General features: G+C 42.8%; 2 protein-coding genes across 2 annotated transcripts; both read left to right on the top strand.

The window, feature by feature from the left end:
• The first annotated feature begins 654 nt into the window (after positions 1 to 654).
• Positions 655 to 16953, top strand: prkacab (protein kinase, cAMP-dependent, catalytic, alpha, genome duplicate b). Its single transcript, XM_020084338.2, has 11 exons — positions 655 to 1273; positions 3780 to 3841; positions 4675 to 4803; positions 6477 to 6575; positions 8151 to 8233; positions 8604 to 8730; positions 10150 to 10245; positions 10651 to 10773; positions 12369 to 12428; positions 12918 to 13022; positions 13115 to 16953. Exons 1-11 carry the CDS (start codon positions 1228 to 1230, stop codon positions 13238 to 13240), a joined length of 1056 nt encoding a protein of 351 aa, XP_019939897.1. The 5' UTR covers positions 655 to 1227; the 3' UTR covers positions 13241 to 16953.
• Positions 16953 to 26326, top strand: samd1b (sterile alpha motif domain containing 1b). The gene is made up of 7 exons (XM_020083776.2): positions 16953 to 18676; positions 19815 to 20070; positions 20368 to 20504; positions 21640 to 21694; positions 21808 to 21925; positions 23836 to 23950; positions 24083 to 26326. Exons 1-7 carry the CDS (start codon positions 17273 to 17275, stop codon positions 24224 to 24226), a joined length of 2229 nt encoding a protein of 742 aa, XP_019939335.2. The 5' UTR covers positions 16953 to 17272; the 3' UTR covers positions 24227 to 26326.
• Positions 26327 to 27109: the final 783 nt, after the last annotated feature.

Below are 27109 nucleotides of genomic sequence, written 5' to 3'. Positions count from 1 at the left end.
TACAGTTTATATATAGATATGAGACTCTGTGTATGTTTTTTTCTTCATCCATCACCGATCGTAAAAAGACACTCGTCTTTTGTTATTTCCAGTGAGTGATTCATTTCCCACCGCATCACATCCACTCTTACCTCCGCGCGCGCGCGCCTATCTGCTATCTGTTTAGAAGCCCTGCCAGCCAGACCGCGCCGCGCGTGCGTGCGTTCAAAATCTGACCAACATTTCTAAAAATATCTCGCGGCTGACGTCACTCAGCCAAACGTGTATCAGTCGCTCGGCGGCGGTGATGAAGGGGGGGGGTCCTTTTTCTTCTTCTTTTTAGGGAAGGGTGGGGGCGCGCATTCCTGTCAGCCAATCACAATCCTCGCCTCCACTGAGGTTCCCACGGTTCGGCCGCTCTGAGCCAATGGAGAACAGGGACCAGGAGAAAGTGGGCGCGCACGTCGTCAGGAGGAAAATAGTCGCTGACGCCCCCCTCGCTCGGTTTTTATAGGGCGGCTGGACGCTGCCGTTTTTTTTTTTTGCAAACGGCCAATCAGAACGTTCTCTACCACAGATGCAGCCAATCCGCGGCCTCGCTTCACGCCGTCAATCAACCCCCTCCCACCGTATATGGCAGAGTGGGCGGGGCGTGCGCTCGGCTGTAGTTCCGTCATCCCGCCTGTCTGCGAGCCTTCAGGGGCCGATGTTGATCTGGACCAACTCCCGCTGCTGCCGGACCCCGCCGAGGCTTCATCTTTCAGAAAGCCGATCATATTGGCAGCTTCTCGGTTGAGAACGTCGCGCCCCCGCCCAAAGGTGGTTTTTTTGGGGGGCTGGGGGAGAGAGGTGGGGAGCCGGGGGGGGGCCTCGCTCGGCGGGGGCTGCAAGGAGGTACAGGAGGAGACTGGATCCACCGTGTCCAGGCCAACTGTGACGGAGCTCGGCCTGAAGGTCCGGCGAAGCCCCAGCGACCGGGGGGACCGCAGCGACAGCTTCCCGTGGGTGTTACGCTCGACATCGTTGGCTGTCGCTGGTGACACCGTGGAGGGAGCGAGCCGAGCCCGCAGAGCTCTCCCGTCTCCGCCGTGGCACCGCATCGGCAGCTGTCAGGCTACCACCGACCAGGAGCTCGCAGCTGGATTTAAGAAAACGCAGTTCAGACCTGTGATCGAGATAAGACCGGCTTGAGGAGGAGGCGGCGGGGCGGCGAGAAAGCCACGGATCGCCAGTTGTCCACTTGTCATCATGGGCAACGCGCCCACGGCCAGGAAGGGCAACGAGATGGAAAGCGGTGGGTACCTCCGCCAGCACACATCGCTCCCGGCCAGCACCTGCTCCGCTCCGGCCCCATGACACGAGCAGAGACGGTGTGATACGACAGGCTGTGCTAGCTTCACACAACAACACACACACCGTCCATCGCAGGCCTATTCCGGCTTTGCGATCCATGAAGATCCCGCTTGTGTCAGCTCCCAAGAACACACATCACATATATTTAAATCCACACACACTCACACATTAATGCATGCATAGTGTGAGTATTGTTCAGCTGTGGATCTGTTGGATCTGATTCATGTGGATGCTGGGGCAGGATGGAGCAGGATGTAGTGATGTTTCTCTGCTCAGGTTCTGTATGAGCTGTGGACAGAAACCCTGTTGTAAATGACACTGAGGCCATGTATGTCTGCAGGTCTGTCTGAGCTGGTCTCAGTGTGTCTGCTGTACTGTAGGTCCAGTGACCCTCCAGTGTTATGGTATGACAGTATGTAAATGTATGGCAGACCCCTGCCTCTGTTTCTTTATTAGAACTCTGAAGTCAGCCTTGATATTGGCTGGCTGGCCCGAGTACCCATACACACACTTAGAGAACATTTGAATGTTTGAAATATCTTATCAACCAAATATTTTCAACAGCTAAGTGAAAAGGGAGACATGTGGTGGAAGGAGAGTACGAGATGTGGTTTGAGTGTGTAATCCAGTGTCATAGTGTTTGTACACTTTACTCAGCCATATTTCTTTTTCAGGGACTTGAAAACTCGACCTGTTTGGAGAGATTTATAGGAACTAAGATCACATACGAGGCCAAGGCCCAACTGTGCCCTTATGAAACCTCATTTAAACTCACTAGCTCCTGATTTTTATTTGGATCTGCACCAAATTTCACATACTCATAAATAGCAACTCTTAAGATTTCTAATTTTTTTTTCTTAAAGATGCACAGCTAGTCTTTGAGAAATCAACAAAGAAAGTAAAGTTTATTGTCAAGAAAGTAAGAATTCCTTTTCCACCTTTTTTGGTTAAATAAGTTAAAAATTTAATTAAATTGATTCTTCTCATTATGCATCCTACCACCAAGTTTCGTGGTAATCTGTCCCGTAGTTTTTGCGTAATCTTGCTTACAAACAAACCAGGGCAACACAGGGGTGAAAACATAACCTCCTTGTCGGAGGTAAATATTTACAGTGAAGTTTAAATGTTAACATGCACTTTATACCTGTGACCTATGCATTTGCTTCTTTTAATTTGGTTTCCCTGGCCATAAAATTCTAATCCTGCAATTTTAGTGTTTAACTTGTTCAGGGACAAAAAATAGACGGCCTTAAGAAGAGAATGTTTTAAACCCAACTTTGACACGATCCCTCTCTTCTTCACTAGCGTGTTTCATCTAAATTGTACGAATTGTTGTTTTCTTTACCCTGGGCCCTTAATATTTAAATACTTTATATTTACATCGGGAGTGGGTCCTCATACAGAGGCAGCCATGTTTTTTTTTTTACAGTAGCCAAAACTGTACAAACTAAACACCTTTAGACTTTTTATGACACCTGAAGCTACCACAGGTTCTCCGTCATGTTTGGAAGGGGAGGGTTGGGTGAGGGGTATTCAGCTGCACTTCACCACAAGATGTCACTAAATTTTACACAATGCCGCTTTAAATATGAGATCAACCGTAAAATCAAATTAACACAATAAAGCTTAATCTAAAGTGATATTTACAGAACAGGATTGTTCTGGATGTTTAAGGTGCATAATCTGCATAAACGTGTTTGGCACCTTTTCATCTCATCCTTGGCCCAGTACACACCTGGCATTAACATCCGTGCTGAGAGATCCGATCACAAGTGGCCCGTGCTAAGTATGTGTGTTCACACCTGGCAATAAAATGCATCCTGAATGTGTCTCCTGTGGCTTGTGATCGGATCTCACTTCTACATGCAAATTGACACGTACGTCATTTGTGCTAGTTAAGACCAAGCAATTTTGTTTTGAGCCAGTCTGAGTTTACGGATGTGTCGGATGTGATTGTGTATGTTCGATTCGTTGTGAGAGATGGCAGCTGAGTCGGAGGTCCTTCATATGTGGCCCAGGACTGATTTGTGTTCACACTGCTAAAAGAATGTGGACACAGGAATTCTTAATCTTAAAAGGAATCTTAATCTTAAAACATGTGGCCCAGACCACCTCCGAACGTGGTCTAGTGTGATCCGATCTGAGTGCATTCACACCTTTACTTAGAGCTATCTGCTTGTGATCGGATCACAAAAACCACTTGTTAATACCAGGTGTGTTTGGGCCCCTTGTCTTGCTTTCAGTTTTTGCACTTTCTATGTGTTATGTATTCATTAAATCTGGAAATGATCAAAAAAGGGAAAATCATCATCATGCATTTAAAAAACCTAAGCAATATTGAGACAGCATTAGCCGGACTGTATAAGTACAAATGATTTCAAAAGACACTCTGTTAAGTATTTGCTCTTTACACACATCACCAAAGTTTCTGGTTTTGTCCTCCACAGTCAAGGAGTTCCTTGCTAAAGCCAAAGAGGACTTCCTCAAGAAGTGGGAGAGTCCTGCACAGGTTAGTGTGATTATATATTATTTTATCAACATTACATAACTTTGTCTCTATAAAATTTAGCTATTTTTTATATTTTTGGGAAAAAATCTGTACTCTTTCAGTTCTCCTCTGTGTGACCAAAGTTACATAGTTTATATGTGGGATGCTCTCTTTATTTTCTCTTATGACACTCTTCATTTCACTTGTATTTATATTTATTTAACACGTGTGTTTTTTTCTGTTCTACCAGCTGATACTTGGGAGGAAAGTCGCACATCTTTTTAGATAATTTTAAAATAATTTGGATGATCACATAAAGTGCTTTGTAAAATATGTGGGACGATGGTTCCTATTTTTAATTGAATTAAATCATTTTGCTTATGATTTTTTTTATCCATCTTATCATGTCAATAATACAGATAATGTAAATACATTTAGAGACTGATCCTGGATGATAATCAACTGTGTCATCCAGTCATTAAAACTCCACACATAAATGAACTTTGAGTACATGATCGCAGTGATCAGCATTTTACAGGCACATTTGCGCACACCCACATACAAGCAAAATATGCACAACGTAAAGAAACGCAGAAAGCAAATAATAGTAATAAGTGAAGCGTATTTACTCAGCACATTTAAAACAACCACATTTAACCAAAGTGCTGAACAGGCTTAAAATGTGAAAATAAAAGAATATAAAAATAATATATACAAAAAAAGAATTAATAGAAAATAAAACAAGCAATAAAATGTAATAAATATATAAGAATTAAAATAACATCCCACACCACAAACCCCTCCATCCTATTTTCACAAAAAAACAACTAACCCTTTATGTTTTGTGCGTTCAGAACACTGCTGGCCTGGAGCAGTTTGAGAGGTTGAAAACCCTGGGCACAGGCTCGTTTGGCCGAGTTATGCTGGTGAGACACAGAGAAACGGGACAGCATTATGCCATGAAGATCCTAAACAAGCAGAAGGTCAGTCTGGGTCGGCGGGTGGTCGTGAGGGTTGCAGTGGGGCGGTAGAGTGTGTTTAAATGTGTCCACACATGAAGGGCAAGTTCAGTTACCGTTTGTACGGGACGCTCATAGAAAACATGGACATGTCATTGATGTGGAAATTGTTACAAGGCCTGAGACATTTATGGAAATCGAGAGAAGGCCTGGAGCTCATTGTGCGTGCTGGTGCAAGGACGCAGGGACACAACAAATCCAGGTGCATCTTTGTTTTTCCCCTACGAGGTCTTTGAACCTGCTTATGAAAATATGTAGATCACATCACAAGCAGAGTCATTTTGGGAGCTAATTTAAAATAAAACTACCTGAGTTTCCATCCACTCTGATCCCCTTTTGTGGTGAAATATTTTATTAATATTACTAATTGGCTAATCCAGTGAATGTAATACCTAAAATATTTTTGATGACATTTGTGCAAAAAAGTGATGTAAATCCACTATTGTCATAGAGCTGCTCCTTGTCACTGATTTGCAGAACAGTCCAGAGACTTACAGGTTCATGTGCACACGCCATCACACGTATGAGAGTTGTTAATATGTACTTATATGTGCTGGGGACTTTAGATAACTGTAAAGCCACATTAGTTCTTTACATTTATGTTCCTATTGCACCTCCTGTAGTGGAAGAGTTCTCTCTTAAAGGACAGGGTGATATCTGCAGGATGAGAGCAGCTGATGTTAGTAGCCATTTTTGATAGCACCTGCTCAGACTGTGTAGTTTATCTCTTATCTCTACTGTTCCAGCAACTCCTACAGTTTGTGTCCCTCTGCAGCCAAATTACTTTATATGCTTGTTTGTCAGTGGAAAAATGAGTTGGATTATTTCCAGTAATAGAGCTTTTCAACATTTTCGGAAATATTTATTCCGTCTAGTACGTTGTCTTCAGCTGATATATGGTGTTATGTTTGGAGCAGTAGTGTCAGATAAAACTTGATCAAAACAATATATCATTCGAATGTTAATGCTTGCAGATGATGTGCCACCCATGCAATAAATATAATGCTAAGTACAGTTTCAATACAGTGAACATAAGTCTTTTACTGAGGCTGCTGTGATCTGAAGGAGGCAAATTAAGTTTTAAGATGCTATTATAACAGAGAACAATAGTTCAAACTAGTGTTATCAGTCCTTTTAAAACCAGCACCAGTTTTAAAACTACTGAAGATGCATATAATGTGTTAATTCCCAGCTGAATCTGAATCCACATTATCTCAGCTCAGCTCTATTTGTTTCCCAATTCATTATTAAAACAGAAATATTGACACAGTGGCAAAATTCATTTCACTGTTTTACATAATTAACATGTTAAAGGGATAGTTCGCAAAAAATAAATAAATAAAATGCCTCCATACTGCACCTGTGGTGTCATCCAAGTCTCTGTAAGCCTGGACATTCAAATTCTACTTGAAACGGTTTTTAGCTTAAACGTCTGCTACCGGTAGTAGCGATGCTAGCTGAAGTAGCAATGCTACCACGGCTCGCATGTACCCTTGGACGAGAACATGATCATGGCTCCAGAGGAGGATATCAGAGGACATCTAGGCTTCTAGACGTAATTTCTTTCTTTTTTATTTTGAAAGATACATATGGTCACACTCTCTCCCTCTGTCTTTCTCCCTCTCTCTGCCTCTCAGGTGGTGAAGCTCAAACAGATAGAGCACACTCTGAATGAGAAGAGGATTCTTCAGGCTGTCAGTTTTCCCTTCCTGGTGCGGTTAGAGTACTCATTCAAGGTATGCTGAACTTTAATTGAAAATAATTCATATTGTACCTGGCACACCCAGCTGTCTCTAAATGAGTGAGCAGTGTATTATGGGTGAGCAGAAACACAGAACAAGTGCCACATTCAACTGCTGACTCAGGATTCAGCCCATGAACTGTCCATGATATTATGTCATAATCTGTGTTGTTGTTGTGAGTTGTCCTAAGTAAGAAATACAAAATCTGACATAGGGCTGGACAATAAAACAATATGAATAATTATTTCATCATTGTCATCAATAGAAATATAATAAATGTTCAATATGTATCGATATATCGCCTATATGTTGTTTAAACACAGTGAGGAGATTTTAGATTGTGAAACAAAACAATGAGCTCAAAGATCTTAAAACACTAAGAGGAACTGCAGTCAGCTGATAATCAAATTTACACATTCACCATTCCTACACACATTTCTCCACTCTCTCAGATCAATTTACTGATCTCATCCTTTTTATTAAGGTCTTTGCACACCAAATCCATATTTTTTGTCTTTTTTGAAATCATCATCTAATAAAAAATCCGCACGCACAGAAACTTTTTATTATTGTCTTGTTCTGAAAAATTCAGAAAGAATGGAGTCGAGCAGTGAGGATGACTTTGTCCTCTCACTTCTTTAAAAATCCAATCCTAAGAATCAGGAACCAGGAGAATGTCATCCTCTGATCAAGGAGCCAAATTATCCCAATTCTTCCCAAGTCTGTTTCAGGAAGTCTGGTCCAGTTATATAAAACTGCCAGCACTGAGGCTGCAGATAAAAAAGATGAAAACCTATTTCTGTGATCCAGTTGATCCTGAACAGCTCAAACTACAGACGTGGAAAATCGTAGCAAATCGAAACTGTTCCCAGGACAAAAGTTTTTGAGCTGGTGTGTAAACGTGATTGACACAACGTGAGGTTGTATTTATTTTTAAAAGTGCGACAATTTTGAACAAAAATACTGACATGGTTTGCAAAGACCTTAACTCCGGTCGTCATTGACAATTAACCCTATTAAGAGCAATAAGTTATCAACAAATACAGAGTGAACTGAGCTTGGCTGCAGCCCACAGGCGCACTTAACTAAAGCAAACCAGCATTTGTCTCCTTCTGCTTCTTACTTTCATCTTCCTTCTCTGCTTGTGCTTGTACAGACTTACCCCGCGGATGGCCGTGCTCCAATTAAATCCTTATTTGGGTTAAGCTGTTTAGATGCACAGTGGACACCTCAAATAAACCTATTAACAGAATATTCCCGTCCACGTGTGGTGTCCAGCACACAGATGGCAGAGTCGACAACAAACGTTACATGAAGTCAGCGCGACAAGTGCATTAAGAATGAAATCCCCCTTGATGATGTAGCTCTGCCAAAGGGTGATTTTTGGATGGCCTTAATTAGAGTTTTTATATGGTATTAACCTTAGTATATCAACAGATTAATTTACACTCACCCAAATGACCAGTTTCTATGTCGTCCGCTTGCTCATCCCTTGTGTTTGTGTGTATGTATTAAATGCATGTGTGTACGAGGGTGAGTGTCACTAACAGGTCCTCTGTCTTCCCCCAGGACAACACTAACCTCTACATGGTGATGGAATATGTGCCGGGTGGAGAGATGTTTTCCCATCTACGGAGAATTGGCAGATTTAGGTTAGTAGCCTGTACGCAGCGTCAAGTTTTACTGCAGCGAAGCAGTGTAAAGGCAAATACAGAAGTAAACATGGTGACCTGTGTACTCTCACATCAACTGTGTTCTCTCTACTCTCTTGTATTCAAATTTTTTACTATTAAGATGTATTCTCTCAATTAAGGGTTAGAGTTGGACTTTGTTCTATTTCTTTTTTTCTGTACTACACACTCTGCTAAACTGCTCTCTGTCTATCGTCCTGTGTGTGTGTGTGTGTGTGTGTGTGTGTGTGTGTGTGTGTGTGTGTGTGTGTGTGTGTGTGTGTGTGTGTGTGTGTGTGTGTGTGTGTGTGTGTGTGTGTGTGTGTGTGTGTGTGTGTGTGTGTGTATACAGTGAGCCTCACGCTCGGTTCTACGCTGCTCAGATCGTCCTGACCTTTGAATATCTGCACGCTTTGGACCTGATCTACAGAGACCTGAAACCTGAGAACCTGCTCATAGACCAACAGGGCTACATCCAGGTAAACAACACCTGATGCAGGGATAGAAAAAACTGATTAGAAATGTCTCACTCTTTATTTCTTTATATAAATCCCTGTCGGTACAAATATGCATATATGTAGTAAAGCACCTGAATACGGCCTGAATGAACTTTTAGAGTTACAGAGTTCACTTGCAAATTGTTTATACTTTTCTGTCTCTTAACTAATCAATTCATCGATTAAGTGTTGCAGCTCTAACATTTTTTGGGGCAAGTAACATCAATTCCAGATGTCACATTGGTTACACAGGTATAACCATGTGACAACCTTTGACTGAGAAGCTAGCTAATAAATCCGGTCTTCCACTAACCAGGAGGTCAGTATTCCTGGCTCTTCCAGTCTGCATTCGGAAGTGTCCTTGGACAAGATACTGAACCCCAAATTCCCTGTGACGGCTTTGCCGGCAGTGTATGAATGGTGTATGAAGCACTGAATGAATGTGTGCATTAATGAATGAATGGGTGAATTCGACCCGTACCGTAAAGCACTCTCAGTGGGCTATAATACTGGAAAAGTGCTTTATGAATACAGCCCAGAACAATAACCTCAATAAGATAAAACAGTCATAGACTCAAATGCATGAATAACAAGAGTGATATAGCGCCACTCTTCAGTCGGTGCTGTTACTGTTTGTGGGTTGTCTTTCGAGGTGTTGACTATTTTAAACAGGAGTATTACACACAGATCTATGTGAAATGTCCTGAATGGCACCATCTCACCAGACTCAGCTTGTACCTGGTCTTAACAAGCGTAACATGTAGTAGTTGAACCGTGGGCAGGTATGATATATAACATTAGATATGACATATTGTTTCCATTGTTATGATATACTGCCACTGTTATTGTCTTTATCACAGTTACACTGGTTGGACCCAGTTTCACTGAGTAAAAATATTTTCACCTCCAAATGTGTGATTTAGATAATTGAGTTAAACCAGACTTTTAAAAATAGTTGACACTTCGAAAATAAAGCCGGTCAACACAGTTGGATTATTACTGTTAGAAATAAGGCAGAGCTAGTTAAAAACAGAATATACAAAATAGAGGTTTTTGCCGTCACTCTCTTCTAAGTCTCTATATAAGTGTCTAAAAATCAACAGCCACATCTGCTTGTGTCTATGTCTGTGGTGTGAATTTACAATCATCTGTGTTTGCTGATTGGTTTGTGGCATGGTGGTTCCTTCCTCGAGCACAAGCTCTGCTGTCCTCTATTGGTCAACAGTGTAACGACAACTTGTGGAAAGATGCGTTCTCCTCCTTTCTCTGCAGCCGTCTGTCTGTCTGTCTGTCCGTCCTTCTTTCACTTGCTTAAACTCTGCCAGGCGTTCCGAGAGTATCATTTCTCATGTTCATTCTTCTCCTCATTCCCTCCTCCTTGTGGATGTTTTCCTCTCCCAGGTGACAGATTTTGGCTTTGCCAAACGTGTAAAGGGCCGGACCTGGACACTGTGTGGCACCCCAGAATATCTGGCCCCAGAGATTATTCTCAGCAAGGTGAGACACAACTGCTCCTCCTTAAACTCGGTGTGAGAGTCAATCGTGAAGAAAATGTAACAGTTAATTTTAACAATTTTTGAAAAGCAAACAGAATAACTGAATAAATACTGGGTCAAGAAGAAAGCTGTGCAAATGAGTCATAAAAATTAACCTTGTAAATTTACCTGATGGTACAAAGTATTTGGACTACTGTAATACTGCCCATGATGTGCCATATTATAGCAAAGCAGCTGAACCTTTAGATGGGAGGCATGTTGTGCTGGATACATAAAATGCAGTCGAATAGTAGCATGAGATGAATCAGGATCAATCGGACTAAAAAATATTTCATAATAACAAACAAGTCATTCATGTCTTATTAAAATCTTGATTACCCATCTCTAACTGTCTTCTCTCCACCAGGGGTATAACAAGGCTGTGGACTGGTGGGCGCTGGGCGTGCTCGTCTATGAGATGGCAGCAGGATACCCCCCCTTCTTTGCTGACCAGCCAATTCAGATCTATGAAAAGATCGTATCAGGGAAGGTGAGTTTGACCACTCTGCAATGTCTCGAGTATGTCTGGTCTCTAAACTACGTTCGATCCCACAACCAAACCCTAACCCACAGTGAGTCCAACTGATCTTCTTGTCACATCGCACTCGTATAGAAATAGCAAATCATTGTGATTATTCTCAACTTTGCCATTAACTTTTATGTAACTCAGGATAACTCCACACTTTTTTCTAACTCATTGTCAGATCTAGCCTTGGACTAAATTAATTTAGTACTTTGCATAAAAGCAATATGCAAAACTCCGGGGGCACCTCACCACAACATATACTTTCACCCCGACCTGCACTCTGATTGGCTGTAGTTTGATCAGATATTTAGGCTGCCAGAAATCTATTCAGAGTCTCGACGTGTTGGAGAACCTTTCAGATCACAAAGAGTTCACACACAGTGGCGTCAACCATTTGAGCGTTGATCTGGCTCCGATCTGAGGCTTTTGTTTGTGACTTCCAAAACTGTCTGGCCACTGACCAGGCTAAAGATGGTGGACTGTGAACTAGGCTGAAAACAACCTGTTCTATAACCATTTCATTAAAAACACACACAGTTCAAAAACACACACAATCTCCTTTTAAACAGACAGTAGCCTTGTGTGTATCCTTCTTAGGCGCATCTTTTTCTCTTCTTCTTTTTATTTCAGGAGACACAGCAAGTTATGGTTACGCATGTAGATATCTCCACACACGCAAGCACAACTACTCACAGTGATGCACATACAAACAATAGGCCTTCAGTCATCTGTGATTGTTGGAATAATGTTGAGTTCTCTCTTGTCATTGCTGGGCTGTTATAATCCAGATTCATGTGTTTTATAATCTTTTTAATAACATGTTTTCATGACACTGATGTTATTTCATCATTTTTACTGTGTCTGTTTGGTGTTCATCTCCCAGTGGTGACTCATTTTTAACTTATCGTAAACAGAAACGCTCTGAGCTGTAACCCACAAGATCGTTTTTGTGTTTTTGCCACAGCTTAAAGGTTCAGTGTGTAAGATCTAGGTGAGAGGGATCTATTGGCAGAAATTGAATATAAAATAATCCTAGTGATGTTTTCACAGTGTATTATTTAAATTATAAGATTTGTTTGTAGAATAAGTTTATATTTAAATATTTAATATAAAAATAATATCAGGAGCGAGTACTCTCTACGGAGGGCACCATGTTTTTAACCGTAGTCCTAACTGGACAAAATAAAAACCTTTCGAGTTTTGATGAGATGAGCATTCAGCTGAAACATGAAACTCCACAAGTACGTCACTAAATTCTACACACTGAACCTTGAAGTGATTTTTATCCTTTTTTACTGCACTTCCTTTTAAACCATCGTGGTTTGTCAGAATTTATAAATCACAGGAAAATCATTTCCTGTGTGACTGAGGATTTTACCTGGGAAATACTCACTGCTGTCGCAAAGTGAAAAACATTACATATTGTATGAAGTAGCTGTAAGATTATTCTTGTGTTTTAACAATTTGGAATATTTTTTTATTATTATATTTGTAAAGTCATATGATCATCTCACACCTCTAATCTGACACTGTGTCCCTCCTCTTCTCTTCTGTCTCAGGTTCGTTTTCCATCTCACTTCAGTTCAGACCTGAAGGACCTCCTGAGGAATCTACTACAGGTGAAATTTAGATTCATAAGCTGCTTTCAGACATGCGCCAGAGATCTCCAGAGATCCTCAGGAGTTTCTCCTCAGGGGCTGTTTGTGTGAACGCAAATAATCTGATTGAGAGCCTCTGGAGTTTCTGTAGAGTTTCTCCATCTAGTCCCCGAGTATAAGGTCCGCAGAAACTCTTGAGTAGCCGGCTACTGAGTAGTTCATGTGTGAAAAGAAACCTCTGGAGAAAGTCAGGACCTAACTCTCTAGTCTTGGCTATCATACATATCTATATGTATGTATATATATACATATATATATATATCCACCTCTGCCAATGACCAACAGTCACCTTAAATTTACTCGAGCATCAAACGAAACTGCATCAACTCTCTATCACTCCCCTAAATATACCCAAAACTAGACTTCAGCCATTTTGATGATGTTTTTTTTCTGTTTTCAGAAGTAAATCTAATGTGAAAGTGAGAAAAACATTCTGGTTTCATCCTTCAGGTTGATCTCACAAAACGTTACGGCAACCTCAAGAACGGGGTCAACGACATCAAGGGACACAAGTGGTTTGCGACCACCGACTGGATTGCCATCTACCAGAAAAAGGTACCATTATGCTTTGCATGTATTTAGTGTGGATGTGAGTTCACCTCCGTTATCTTTGCTTTTTAAAATCGGCTGTTTTTGACTGTGTTCAGGTGGAAGCTCCATTCGTCCCTAAGTTTAAAGGACCAGGCGACACCAGCAACTTTGACGACTATGAGGAGGAGGAGATCCGCGTCTCCTTCACTGAGAAATGTGCCAAGGAGTTTGCTGAGTTCTAGAGTTAAGAGAGCGACAGAGGAAGAGAAAAAGGTAGTAGGGAGAGTCACAGGTACGCTGGTCAAGTGGGAGACCTGGGGAGAGAGCACTGTCTCCTGTCCAATCACAAGCACCAGCTACAAAAAAGAGAGGAAAATGGGATAGAGAAGGGAAAAAGAACAAGGAGACTGATAACCAGCAGTGTTGCCTTTTCTGTTGCTGTTTTTGTTGTATTTTATTCATTATTCTGTCTTATTTATGAATCCCTTTATAATGAACGTGTGCTTCAGATTCATGGGTGTTGGGACCCCCACTTAATTAGAGTTGCCACTACACAAGGTTTCTCCCTCTCTTTTATCATTTCCTTCATCTTTTATTCACTTCTGAACCACAACATCCAGACATCAGCAGTCTAAGCCATGACATGAAGCCAATCGAGTCTTGTACAAGCTCAAGTCTCAGTCTGCAATTTAAAACCGACTTCTCACTCGCTCTTTCCGTTTTGAGCGGGACGAGCCTGTTAGCAAGTAAGTTTAAAGGTGTCTCACACACGTATGCACTGTCAGCTTAAATGACTATTCGTTTTGAAGTTTAGGCTTAATTTTCTTGATGTAAACATGGACCCTCTCATATCATAGACAACATACTCTTACTGTATGTCTGTGGCATGATGAGCCAATAGAGAAACAAACAGCGATGGATCCTGTGCTCAAATTTCAGATGACACTTAAGGGGGGAAAAAAGTCAATGACATTTTCTGTGTAATTCCATCTTTACTTCTTATCATTGTTAGCATAGCAGGGCTTCGTGCACATGTACAGCACTCAACTTTTAAATGTTGTTCAATTCTAGTGGCTCTAATGATGTCATGTCACGCTAACAATCGAGGGAATAACGAGAAGGGAACATCTAGGAAATATCTCAGTTTTATCTGTGCTGTTGAGGAACAGTGTAACATAATGGTATCTCAGGTTTGAACATATCACTCAATAGACATCCTATCAACGCAAGTCGTCAGGATCAGACGGTTAAGGAGGCGTGCTTATCGTATATATACAGTGCAGTGCGAACTTAAAGTTAAGCATAAGGGAACACAAAGAGTTTTTGGTTAGCGTCTTCCGTCGTTCGTTCTCCCCCTTCCAGAAGAATTGCTTTTGCTAACGTTAATGATTCTGTTTGGTCTTGAAAGCACTTGCTGTCTCTGCTCAGAGCTACTAGTCAAGTTGATTGTGCATGTGGAATCAACCATTTGACCCTTTGTCATTTCCAAATGAAAGGGACCATGTGAGGCAGACTACCTCAAACTGCTTCTGGCTGGTGGTCAACACAACTCTTTGACCAGTCATTGGTGGCGCTCTGGATAGTGTGCTTTGGCTCTGTGGTCTTCTATAGAAACTTGTGTTTATGTTCATCTCCCCCAGCACCCAGCCTTCACCTTTCGGACCACACTAAATGTGACAGTCTTAAGACCCTTTTCCACTGGTCAATAAGACCACTTACACCTGCTAACATCTGGCTTTTGTCTGCAATGATAACGGATACAATCAGCAGTTAATCCTGGGTCAAACAACTCTGCGGTCGACACAGGTTTTTATCGGCTCCGGCTCCGATCGGCGGTGTTGGAAACGTGACACCCGGGTGATTGTGCTAATTTAGCAAGACAGCGAGGTGAGAGAGTGACTCGGTGCGTTTGTAGAAAGAGAAAGGCAAACTCCTCTACTGGCAATGGGGAAAGAGTTAATTGTGTTTTTTGTGGGTTTACCCACGTTTAAAGAACCTGCGTATACCCACTAATTTTGTTGTAAAGACGTATTATATGTTACAGCAACTCTGTTGAAAACATGCGTGGTTTTAATTAATTAATTTTTTTCATGTGGAGATGAAGTAAAGAGGATTTGGTAATCTCTTGAACAAGTTAGGAGAAGACAGAGCACCTGGAGCATTACAGAGCTAGTGTGCTGAGAATTGACAAAGAATGTTCCTAGTGCACAGTATGGAACCGGCCTATTTACAGTACACGACACATAGCGCTATAGGTGTCCAGCGTCTCCTTAACTCCTGAGCTGTGACAGCAGAGAACGTTAGCAGATCCCAAAAAAGGTTGAATTGTCGGATTCTTTCAATCAGAATTTGTAAAACACCAAGTTTCATCCATAAGAAAGCTGTATTTTAATGTGCGACCATCATGAAGATAATTGATACTAATTGATCATTTGGTTCATATAGGCACCTCTTGTTTTTCTCTCATAATTTAAAACTCTGGATATCTTTTTGCTCACTTTTGTCTTTCCTGCCAAAAGTAGCTTACATATGGCGAAAAATATAACAAGCATTTTCTCAGAACTGCACATTTGTAATGTGTAGTTATATGTATGTATCATTTTTATTTAAATTATATTTTTAAAATCAACTTGCATGAAGCTTGAGTTAAACAATCCATTCCAGATTATATTTAGGTTTACGTAGCTCAGTTTCCATGGCTGAATCAACCTTCTATTTTGGTCCTGGACCCATATTAAAACACCATTCCCCCCACCATCTGTACATTATGCTTGAATATTCTACTGCCCCAGGTTCACTGATTGATATAAAGTGAAACTAGTTGGGAATATGCAGCATGTGAAGGGCCACTCCAGCAACGTCTTACTGCACTTCCATAAAATATGACGTTTGCAGCTGAGGCCAAAATATGCCGACTTCTTCTATTAAGGCTCAGGCTCCAAGAACTTTAGCTTTCACAGCTAACACAATGTAACTCAGTACCTTCTTTCACCTTCAACCACACGCTACCAGTTTCTCATTGCAGGACTTTTCAAAAAAATGTGTATGCTCCTCCAAGCCTGTGCACTCGCATTCCTTTTAATGTAGTGGTTGTCTTCTCGTGGCAAGACAGTTCCCGGTTGTCCAGGGTCTTTCTCTCTGGAGTTTGAGACATGGTTATGGGACGAAGCAGGGTCCACTTTAAGACCCCTTATAATGTCAGCTGATGCTCAAGTTTGGCATATTACCGAAACAGTTCTTCAAATTCACACACCATGTGAACAAACAGTGAACCTGGGGCAGTGAACAAGTCAACGCAACTTGAGACCAACTGGGTCCATTACATTCCCGCCGCTCTCCTACTTTTCTCAACTTTTCATATTTCACCAGTACAGAGGTGAAGCTGCTGGAAAAACTCTCTTAATTCATCAAACTGAAGTAAAAACCATATCAGCAGAGAGATGGTGGCAAAAGCTGCTGGTGGCTGCATACCTTCATTTTGTCAGCTGCTCATTTATAGGTTGTTATGGTCTGATTTACAAACTGCTATTTAAATATTATTATTATTGTCATTATGACATTGTAAACCACTTGTCGAGACTTCACATTCGCTGTATTTCCTCCATGTCCAGTTCAATGTTGACTCTCATCATCTCAGACAAAATGTTTGAAGTTATAAAACAATATTATTCTGTGTCCTCTGTGTTTTTTGCAGTGATACTGACTTCCTCCCTCTCGATGCAGGCACAATGCTGGTTCATACTGTCGCACTTTTTAGGGAAATGAGACCCCCCTCCTAATGTTAACCGTGTTATTCCCCCACCCCTGCCACACACATACACACGCACACACAGACACACACACATACTGCAAAGGGAAGCGTCTAAAGTCACGGGATCAGTGGCATAAAAAACATGAAGTGTAATATTTTGCAACATGAGTATCATTCCAATAAAGTTTTACTGGTGAAATTCTACTGAACTTGAGTGTATTTCCTGGACGTTTTGGTTTGTTTTGCAGCATCAGCAGCTGTAAAGTCGCAGGAAAGTGAATATTATATGATGACACTGTTTGTTGCCCAGAGGTCAGACATCCATCGCAGCCGCCTGATGCGCCCTGGAACCGTCCTCCACCCATCTGTTGGCTCTGGTTCGCCGTAACGCTTAAAAACAACACGACACTCGATGTCTGGATTGTGTGTTTTCCACTTATTAGAAACTGCCGGTTGATCGGATCGAGGCTGCGAACAAAGAACACATCTACGATGCGCTCCAAGCGAACAAATTCCACCTTAAATGCCATTTGCGTCTGCGTCGGAGAACTATAGGCGCCATCTTCGGTCTACCTTAAGCGCACAATGTGGCCAACCAACGCAAGCGTACCAGCCAGGCTTCCGTCCTCGTTCTCCTGCCGGGGATCGCACTCCGGCTCCAGCGTCACTTCAGAGACAACAGAGGGGGAAGGAGACGCACCCGGACCAAACCCCCACCCCGCACCCGCCGCAGGAGAAGATGTCCGAGCCCAATAAGTACCGAGAGTGGATCCTGGAAACAATCGACTCTCTCCGCTCCAGGAAAGCGCGTCCGGACCTGGAGAGGATCTGTCGAATGGTCCGGAGACGACACGGGTCAGACCCGGACAGAACCAGGACAGAGCTGGAAAAACTGATCCAAGAGCAGACGGTGCTCAAAGTTAGCTACAAGGGCTCCATATCGTATCGGAACGCGGCGAAGGTGCAGAGGAAAAGCCGAAAGAAGAGTGAGTTTATGACGGCGGCTGTTGGCGGCGGCAGTGCGGAGGCAGCAGCGAGGGAGCGGACCAAACACGACCATCTGAACAACAACGGCGACAGTGCGCACAGCTTCACCGACCAGGAGGAGGGAGAGGAGCCGGAGCCCAGCCCTGCTCCCCACACCCAGACATCAGGCAAGAAGCTCAAGCCTGCCTCCAGCCGAAGTAGCGGAAACGGGTGCCTCAGCTGTGGCGCAACAACGGGCTGCGCTGTCGGGAGCGGCTGCAAAGAGGAGAAAGCAAGTGCACCGAGAGACAAGGGATTAGGGCAGCGGGGAGCGGGGGGCTGCCCGGAGCCCGGTGTCGGCCATGGAACGAGCGCGCACGGCGATGGCAGCAGGACGATTCCGAGCAAGAGTGATGCGGTCGGCGGAGGAAAGGAGCAGGGTCCGTCCGGAGCTGAGAGCCAGAGCAAAACTTACACCGGCAGCGTCGGCAGCCTCCCGCAACAACAACAGAGGCAGCCTGCCCCCCTCAAGCCCAAACTTCGAGTCGGAGGAGGGGGCACCAGAGCGACGGGGACCCACGCCAACTCCTCCGACCTGGGAGACAGGCTGGTGGCTTCTGTTCGCCGCCTGTCCGAGAGGAGCCACCGGGGGGGCTCTGCCGCTGCCGCCTCTTCCACCGCCGAGACTAGAGGCCACATGAAGCCGCTCGGACTCAAGGAGATCCTGGGCTACCTGAGCAGCCAGGAGCAGCTGTCGGAAGAGAAGCTGACCCGAGGCAAAGTCAAAGTGGTCATGGAGCGAGAGGTGGAGAGGGGCAGGCTGCGCAGGACCCGCTGCGGGAACATCACTCTTCCCTTGAGGGGGATGGTGATGGTGGAGGAACCGGCGTCGAAGAAGAATGCGTCCGCGGATAGACTTGGGAAGAGCGCACTGCAGAACAAGCACACACCGACGAAGAAGGTGGGCAATGCTAACTTAATATGGCCAACACGTCCCACTTGTACAGAACTGAAGTGCGTGGGTTTGATGGTAAAATAATGATGCTGCAGCAGGACGCGCTCAGCTGCTCCAAATATTTGTTTTTTCATGTTAAACCTCGATGCAAAAGTAGACGATCGTGTCTTTGTGCGTGTGCATGTCTGCGACCGCTTGTGTGTGTGTGTGTGTGTGTGTGTGTGTGTGTGTGTGTGTGTGTGTGTGTGTGTGTGTGTGTGTGTGTGTGTGTGTGTGTGTGTGTGTGTGGCTCGGCTTCCTGCACAAAAGGTGCGGGTTATTACATCTATGTGCAGACAGTTCCGGAGCGGCATCCCCCGGCTCTCCCGGGATAAGCGCGCAAGCCATAAAAGAGCGTCTCTGCATTAGCGCACACACGACCAGCCTCTGGTTTGTTCCTGGTTTTCAACAACATGTGATTCCTCTCAGGAACTTCAGCCGAGCACAGCGGGATCGTCTGGGCCTGCCGCACAGTACAGTAGTAGGCGGCGTCTGTCTTAAACTTGAGACGCGCCGCTGCCGCTCTCTCGCCGCTCCCATGCCGCGCAGCCGCGCCTTATGTTCGTTCTGTTTGTGTGATTGTTGAGCTGATTATCTAACATTGTAGTCTGTATTTTCATGTTATTGTCTGTCGTAAACTTGACACGCGCCGCTGCCGCTCTCCTCCCTCTCTCACGTCGCGCAGACTGACCAGTCGCGCATCATGTGTCCATGCAGATCACAGTTTGCATGGGTTTTGAGGCGCGGTTATAACCTTGTAGTTATTGTTGTTACTGTTGTTGTTGCTGTTTTCTCCTCTCGCTAAGGCCGCATCGCCCCCTTTTTGCGCCCCTTTGAATCCTTTGTATCGGCCCTGACAGCGCGCTCTCCTCCCTCTCTGCGGGCGCACGCTTGAGTTGCGGTATTTCTGTCTAAGTGGGAGGCGATCCACACCTTCACCACCGAGGAGGAAGCGCAAACAGTCTTTTGCATCCGCAGACTTAGAATCTGTGTGGTGAGCCAATCCTGAGCAACAACTTGGATACAACTCAGGCGCTGCGCACTCACTTGATTCACCCTCAAGTCCTCAACCCCTTTTCTGATGAAAGTGTACGTGTTGTTGCAGCCGCCGCCCTCGTCTCCTGTCCAGGAGAATGAGCCAATGGAAACAGGCAGCAAAGAAGTGGAACCGGGAGAGAACGAGGAAGAGGAGGAGGAGGAGGATGGTGATGATCCCCGGAGTTCTGATGAGGAGGGAGGACCATCGCCTGTAGCCATGACAACCGAACCAGGGCTCACGGAAGAGCCCGCAGAAGATGCTGAGATCCAGGCAGCGTCAAAGCAGAGGAGCCCCCATCAGCAGCAACAGCACAGTTGCAAAGGTGCGTGCATGTGCGTGAATATGTGTGCTGAGTACAAAGTAAAGCAAGTTGCAGGTTAATTAAACAGTCTTGTGCCATTAAATCATATTGTTTATACAAATACAGTACAAATGATTAACTAACAGTATTCCTGGCTGTTTTGATTTTCTTTCCCTATTAGAATTAAACTTATTTAAAGTTTTCATGTACATATTTAGGATGTTATTGCATTTAATGATTTCAGTGATTTTAATGTTTTCTTTCTTAGTGCTTGATAATCATTTCTCTTGTTCTTCCCCTCTTCTCCTGTGCGTTTAGCGGCTCTCTTAGGGGTGGATTCTCTTGCGAGGACTCCGTCCCCACCTGTCCAGGGAGTTGTCGAGGTGTTGCAGTGTAACAGTGCACGCCTGGAGGAGAGAGCTGACCTCCCAGATCAGCCACATATGGCAGCACAGGTAAGTGAATCTGTCCTGATGGTTTTGACTCACTAGGCATTAATCAAATGAATAATTAAAAATCACACATCACACATAGCTGAATAATGATATTATGTGTTTATATGACTTTAATAATGCAAAACATATTTCTTTAAACATAAAAGTTACAACACATCATTGTCATTGTGTTTAATAAGCATAAAAATAAGAAGGCAGGCACCATAGTTAAAACCTTCATCAAGGCCCAACAGTCCCTTAATGAAAACACATCTGAATTCACTAGATCTGGATTTGTATTACTCCATTATAAATCTCTGAAAAGGTTTTTTAAATGCCCATATCTCACAATGTTGAAGAAAGTGAAAAAGATGACCCATACAGCATCATTCCACCAGTAGTATGCTTGCTCAGCAGGTTTTGCATACTCCTGCTAACTATCAGACAAATGATGAAAACATTACCTCCTTCGTGGAGATAATTATTCAGCAACCTGGTAGTTTGATGTCCTGTTATATACCTGTCTGTAGATGTCGAAGTACATGCTCAAAAAACACTTATTTTGTTGTGTTATCAAAAATGTCTGTTGTATGGACACATATATTTTATATCAGGTTAGAACTTTCATGTAACCGTTTAGCGCTTAATTAAACGTTTTGTGTTCAGTGAACAAATTGTGATTTACAGTGTCAGACCTGCCCCAAAATGTAAAAGGTTCTTGACCCATCTGTGCACCAAGTTTCACGGAAATATGTTTAGTAGTTTTTGTGTGATCCTGCTGACAAACAAACCAGGTGCTGCAGTGGTTTATCTTTTCAGAGACACATGCAGAAAAACTCACAGACTTTAACTCTCCACTGGGCACGACTCCTCAGCTTTGTCAAACTCGTGCTCCCCTTCCTCACACCATCTTCATATACACTCCCACTGCAGATGGTTGAAATGGCTTGTTGCAGTTTTGTCACAAAGCCAAATTCCCTCATTCTTCACTTTAGGTCGAGGCTGTGTCCCGCTGATATTTTCAACATGATTTTACCTCCGGCTCTATCACCCGTAGTTTTCCGCTCTGACTCGTTCCAGAGGATAGATATCGTCTTTGTGCCATCGTCTCGTTTTTTATCTTCATCTTTGTTTGACCGCCCTCTCTTCTCTCCAGACACACAACCAGCCACAGCGCGATGGGATCAACCACACCTCCTCAGGCTTCAACAGTGAGTTCTGTTTTACTTATCATTGCAAAATTTGGGTGTCTTTGTGCCTGTTTGTGTTCAGCGGTTTGCAGCGATAACAGAGAATCCCATTGAGCTTAATTTTTCCTCCGTAGACATGGAGTGTAAGACAGAGGTCGGCGTGTCGTCCTGCCTGCTCACACCCACCGCCTCCCCGAGAGACTCCGGCCTGTCTGAGGAGCGAGGGATAAATGGAGGAGTTAGCAGTGGAGGGTGAGTACGGCAGACTTACTAGAGACAGCAAAAACAGTCATAGGGCTCTGATCTGACCTTGCTTTGTTTTTTGGGTTGTTCTACAAATTCTTTTATATTTATTGTGAACAAGTCCAAATGTTTTACCCAAATGAGCCTGAAAACCCCTGGATTGCTTTTCATGTGAAGAGAATACTCCGAATAAGGAATCAGAAATCTAAATTTTTTCATTGCATTTTGGTCGATGGCTAATGGATAATCAACATGTAGAATGTACGCTAAGAAAAAGGTAAATATAAGGTGGAAATCATTATGCCTCAGTCCTGGCAAAAGCCAAAGGTCGAGGTTAATCTGATGTTACAAAACTTTTTAGATTTTATGAACACAAAATCTCAGAAACATTAAAAGGGAATGTCTTCAAGTTTAATAAAAACATTTAGTTGGGCTCAAAGATGAATTGATTAGATTTGAATGGTTGAAGGTCAAAGGTAAAGGTCAGGTTCTTGTGAATGTGATATATCTGGACCACCCAATGGGAATTCCATTACATCTGTCACAAACAAACCCTTTGACTTAAACCTCAATGTCACTGTTCATAAAAGCCTTTTTTGACTTGTGAGCACATTATCTTAAAGGTTCAGTGTGTAGAATTTAGTGACATCTTGTGGTGAAGTGTCATGTTGCAGCTGAACACCCCTCACCTCACCCTCCCCTTCCAAGCATGAGAGAGAACCTGTGGCAGCTTCAGTTGTCATAAAAACTCAAAAGGTGTTTAGTTGTCCAGTCTGGCCTCTGTAGAAAGGACCGCCTCCCAATGTAGATATAAAGTATTTAAATATAAAGGTGGAATTCTACGGTAAAGAAAACAACAATTTGTACAATTAAGATCAAACACATTAGTGAAAACATCACTAGGAATATTTTATATAATATTTCTGCCAATAGATCCCTTTCACCTAAAACTTACACACAAAGGTCAAAGATCACGGTGACCTCACCTGAGTATGGAAAGACATGTATGTAAAATAAAACTGTACTAGTTGGTGGAGACATGCTGCATACAGAGACACTAGTTTAGAAACAGTTCATTTGAAGTCTTTATCATTTCAAACCTGCAGTAAAACTGAATCCACCCTGGCAACAACAGCCCACTCACTGCAGTCCTGCTAGGTTTACTATTACTACTATTTACTTGGTCTAAAGCTATGACATGCTTTGATTCAAATAAGTATAATTCACTATATTATATATTTGATTTTTAATCATTTGTGGATAACAGATACTTGTTACATTTCTTAGAGATGCTCTATCTGAGCTGTACCACAGACATTTTCACTTCTTCTCAGTCAGATTCTCAACAGACAAACAAATGTTACGTTTGAATAGTTGAAGTCCTAAACTATTTAACTGAACTTCGACCCATTCTCAGTGTGTCATTTTAGCTTCAGTGTTGTATTGTATTATCACCCTATAATAGAGTGAAACATCTGCGTCATTCAACATTACTCTAAAACCAATTTATCTACTGCTCATGTTGACGCTACCAATGAAATGTTCAATGTTCAGTTTAACCAAATGTAAGAACATAGAAATCCCAATGCTCCCACTCTAATCATCCTCCAGAAATGAACGAACTACAGAAAATGTATACATGTGAAATAAAACAATGAATAAAAACAAGACAGAACTAGAACGACAATCAGTAGAGCACCTCCACCAAGTCCACCAGTCCACTTAGTTTCCTGGTAATCTGTCCAGTACTTTTTATTCAATCCTACTAAGTAACTAACAAACTGACTTACAAACTGCCGATAAAATCATGACCTCCGTGGCCGCGGTAACTGCATTCCTCCTTCAAACTGTCAGTTCTGACATAGCTGGCTTTCTCCTGCAGGTTTTGTAATGGTCTCTCCTCTTACTTATATTTGTAGGTTCATGAAGTGTGAGGGGGCCAGTGGAAGCCCGGTGGACTGGACGGTGTCAGATGTGGTCAGCTATTTCACAGCAGCAGGTTTCCCTGAGCAGGCTGCTGCCTTCATGACCCAGGTGAGTCTGTGATCCTCTTTAGCAACCACCAGAGGGCACCACAGACAAGTTTAATATCTGTACTTTAACCTTTCAACAGTTGAACCTTTAACCTGAGTCTCCGCATCTGCATTGCTCTTCTCTCTTCGCCAGGAAATCGATGGCAAGTCTCTGCTTCTCATGCAGCGCCATGATGTTTTGACTGGCCTGTCAATCCGGCTCGGCCCCGCACTCAAGATCTATGAGCGCCATGTGAAGGTTCTGCAGAAAACACACTTTGAGGACGACGACTGCTAACGACCTTCACATGATATACACACACATATGTTTGTGTCTACATATTAACTCAAGTTATATAAAATGCATGCAGGATATACAGTATAGGCTTTACTTTTCATCTCAACAAAGACACATACCTCTGTTTGTGTTTCCCCTCGTCCTCTACGACTGCTCTAGACCATCAACAGGGATTTCCTACCAAATTGAGTGCACACATCGGCAGGAGAAAGCAGACTTTTAGTAAAATACAGGAGGTTCAAGACAGTGATGCAATTTCTTTTTTATTTACAACGAACAAGCACTTTGCATTTTCTTGATAAAACCCTGCAAGATGGTTTCTCCATAAACCATTCTTTCATGTTGACCTTCATGCAGATTTTGAATGAGGTCCTTTTTTTTGACTGGAATGCAGGAGTTTCTTGCCTTGGGTGCGTGTTAGGTGATACACACATCAATGCAGCATGTTGGATTGAGCAAGTGGACCAGAGTGGAAGGTTGAGATCCTGTTTTGTTGTTGCCGACCCATGGCAGTCCTCAATGTCAAGATAACATCTGGTGCAATAAGCTGATGATTTCCCTGCACATCTGAGAGGTTGCAGCACCACGTCAGCTCGTTGATCAGCAGGTGGTTGATTTTGAAGATAAAAAATATGCTCATAATGTTTGAAACAGAGTCAGCAATGATCTCTGGTCTATGCGTGACCAAATTATTGTCTGCTTTCACAAAGATAGACTTTGACTGTGGCTTAAAAATCAGATGCCTGAATTTATCTCCTGCACAAATAGTGACCAAGTAAAACTAATTTGCTACGTGTGATGGGTAGATCACAACTTCAATCCCCTTATGAAACCACATTTAAATTCACCAAATTCAGAATTTTATTTAGATCTGCCAACTGCACCAAATATCAGTCCTCTAAACATTTAAATTCTCTGATTAATCAATAAATGTGCTGAAAAACTTCCTATGATCCAGATCTGCGCCAAAATGTAATGGGTTCCTCTTTAGGTCATGCCCCACCCCTACACAAAGTTTCATTGAAATCAGTTGAGTAGTCTTTAAGCAATTCTGCTGACAGGCAGACAAACAGCAAGGAAAACACTAGAATGTCCTTCAGTAGAGCACATACCTCCACCAAGGCCCAACTGTCCCCTTAAATTAAATTAAGCTGCACCATATAGCACACACTCATCTATATCTGTTCCCTAAAAATGCCTGATTTATTTTAAGATCCATAAATTATTTCTGAGGAAATCTGTGAAAATGTCAAAAAGAATCTTGCAAAGTTAAAGGAAGTGATAAAAACAATCCCTGGATATATTCCAAGATTTTCTTGGCCCATGTCCCATCCTCCAAATTCAGTTTTGTATTTTATGTGTATAATCTTGTTGACCAACAAACAAACGTACAGGAGTGAAAACATAACCCCCTGTGTGGAGCTAATCTCTACATTAAACCCACATTCGACTAATCTAATAACAAAATAAAGACTGATCTAACACTAGTCTGAAAAACGTTGATCAAACACACCAGCCAGCTGAACTGAACAATCAACTCTCCACTGTGTGTAGTGGGGTGAATATGTAAATATACTGAAACATACTCCAGTAAATACATTAAACATTTATAAATCACTGCAATAACTTGAATATGCTGAAGCGGAGTCAATCAATCAACTAATCTCATACCACCAGAAATTTCTTTCCTGTTTTTTTACCGGTCAAACCAAATGTTGTCATATCGTCACACAACTCCCTCTCCCCCAGCAGTGTAACAACATACATTCCATGTTTTTTTATTTTAGTGTCTTTTTATGTTTCTGTCTTCAATACATCTCTTTTCAAACCGCCTCTACCTCTCTCCCCTCATTCCTCCTTCACTTCCACTCTTTCTTTTCCAAGAACACATGTTCAGGTTACTACTGTTGTTGGAAGGTGTTTTGCAGTGGTTCCTGCCGCTGCTAACGTCGATTCATTCGTTTCTGTTCTCATGTGCAGGAGAGGATGAATGTGTTTGAGTCTCACACAGGGGGATGATGTACAGTCGCCTCTGCTGCTTGTCTCCTGTTATTTGTGAAAGGACAATTTTTAGTAATAAAAGATTAAATTAAGACACCACAATGCTTCAAATGTTATATTGTTGTTGTTAAAAAAGTGTTTATACCACACTTGTGTAAATTTGTGCCTGTGTGTATGTTCTAGGAATTACTAAATCTTTATACAGTCCCATAATGGGGACTTGTCTTCATTATGTTTAGGTTTAGGTTAGGTAAAGGTTAGGGGTTAGGCTGTGGTTAGCTTTAGGTTTAGATTTAGGTTAAGATTTAGGATGATGTTGGGTTAGGTTAAGGGTTAGAAGTATGATAAAGGTGTGTGTGTTCGGCTTTGTGTGTGTGTGTGTATGTGCGTGTGTGTGTGGGTGTATGTGCGTGTGTGTGTGTGTGTTTAAACAGCAGCTGGATCTCAGCAACAGCTCCCTTCAGTCACACTGACAAGAAGTCAAACACCATGCACCAAAAACACATTTTTAAAAATTAAGGAAAACCGCCTGTGTGTAGCATTTATTTAAGCCCATAAATATTTCACAGTAAGTCAGGATGTGTTCTCCACAACCAGCTCTGCACTTGTGCTTGTATTTGCTGTCAGTAGCAGAGGGGAGGAGGAAATATCATGCTATATCTGGCCTGGGACACTCTCCAAGGTAAGTGCTTGGGATCTCTGCTTGTTGGTGAGTCCACCAGACTGTGTGTGTGTTTGTGCGTGTGTATTTGTGCGTGTGTGTTTGTATGCACATGATGGGGTTACAAATAAGACAGGGAACCATATTAATACCTCTGCTGATAAACAGACAGACTGCAGCTCCCACAAAAACATGGAGGCTCAAGGCAGCAGTGGAAAAAG

Source organism: Paralichthys olivaceus, chromosome 8 (genome assembly GCF_024713975.1).
Source record: "Paralichthys olivaceus isolate ysfri-2021 chromosome 8, ASM2471397v2, whole genome shotgun sequence".
NCBI lineage: Eukaryota > Metazoa > Chordata > Actinopteri > Pleuronectiformes > Paralichthyidae > Paralichthys > Paralichthys olivaceus.
Note: the sequence above shows the minus strand (reverse complement) of the source record. Positions and strands in the feature narration are given on the sequence as shown.

Excerpts from the sequence above, each read along its gene's own strand:
- samd1b (XM_020083776.2), top strand. The coding sequence starts at position 17,273 with ATGCCATTTGCGTCTGCGTCGGAGAACTATAGGCGCCATCTTCGGTCT. Across the intron at positions 20,505-21,639 it reads AGCCACATATGGCAGCACAG|ACACACAACCAGCCACAGCG; the intron begins GTAAGTGAATCT and ends TCTTCTCTCCAG. Across the intron at positions 23,951-24,082 it reads CTGCTGCCTTCATGACCCAG|GAAATCGATGGCAAGTCTCT; the intron begins GTGAGTCTGTGA and ends TCTCTTCGCCAG.
- prkacab (XM_020084338.2), top strand. The coding sequence starts at position 1,228 with ATGGGCAACGCGCCCACGGCCAGGAAGGGCAACGAGATGGAAAGCG. Across the intron at positions 8,234-8,603 it reads CGGAGAATTGGCAGATTTAG|TGAGCCTCACGCTCGGTTCT; the intron begins GTTAGTAGCCTG and ends GTGTGTATACAG. Across the intron at positions 10,774-12,368 it reads AAAAGATCGTATCAGGGAAG|GTTCGTTTTCCATCTCACTT; the intron begins GTGAGTTTGACC and ends CTTCTGTCTCAG.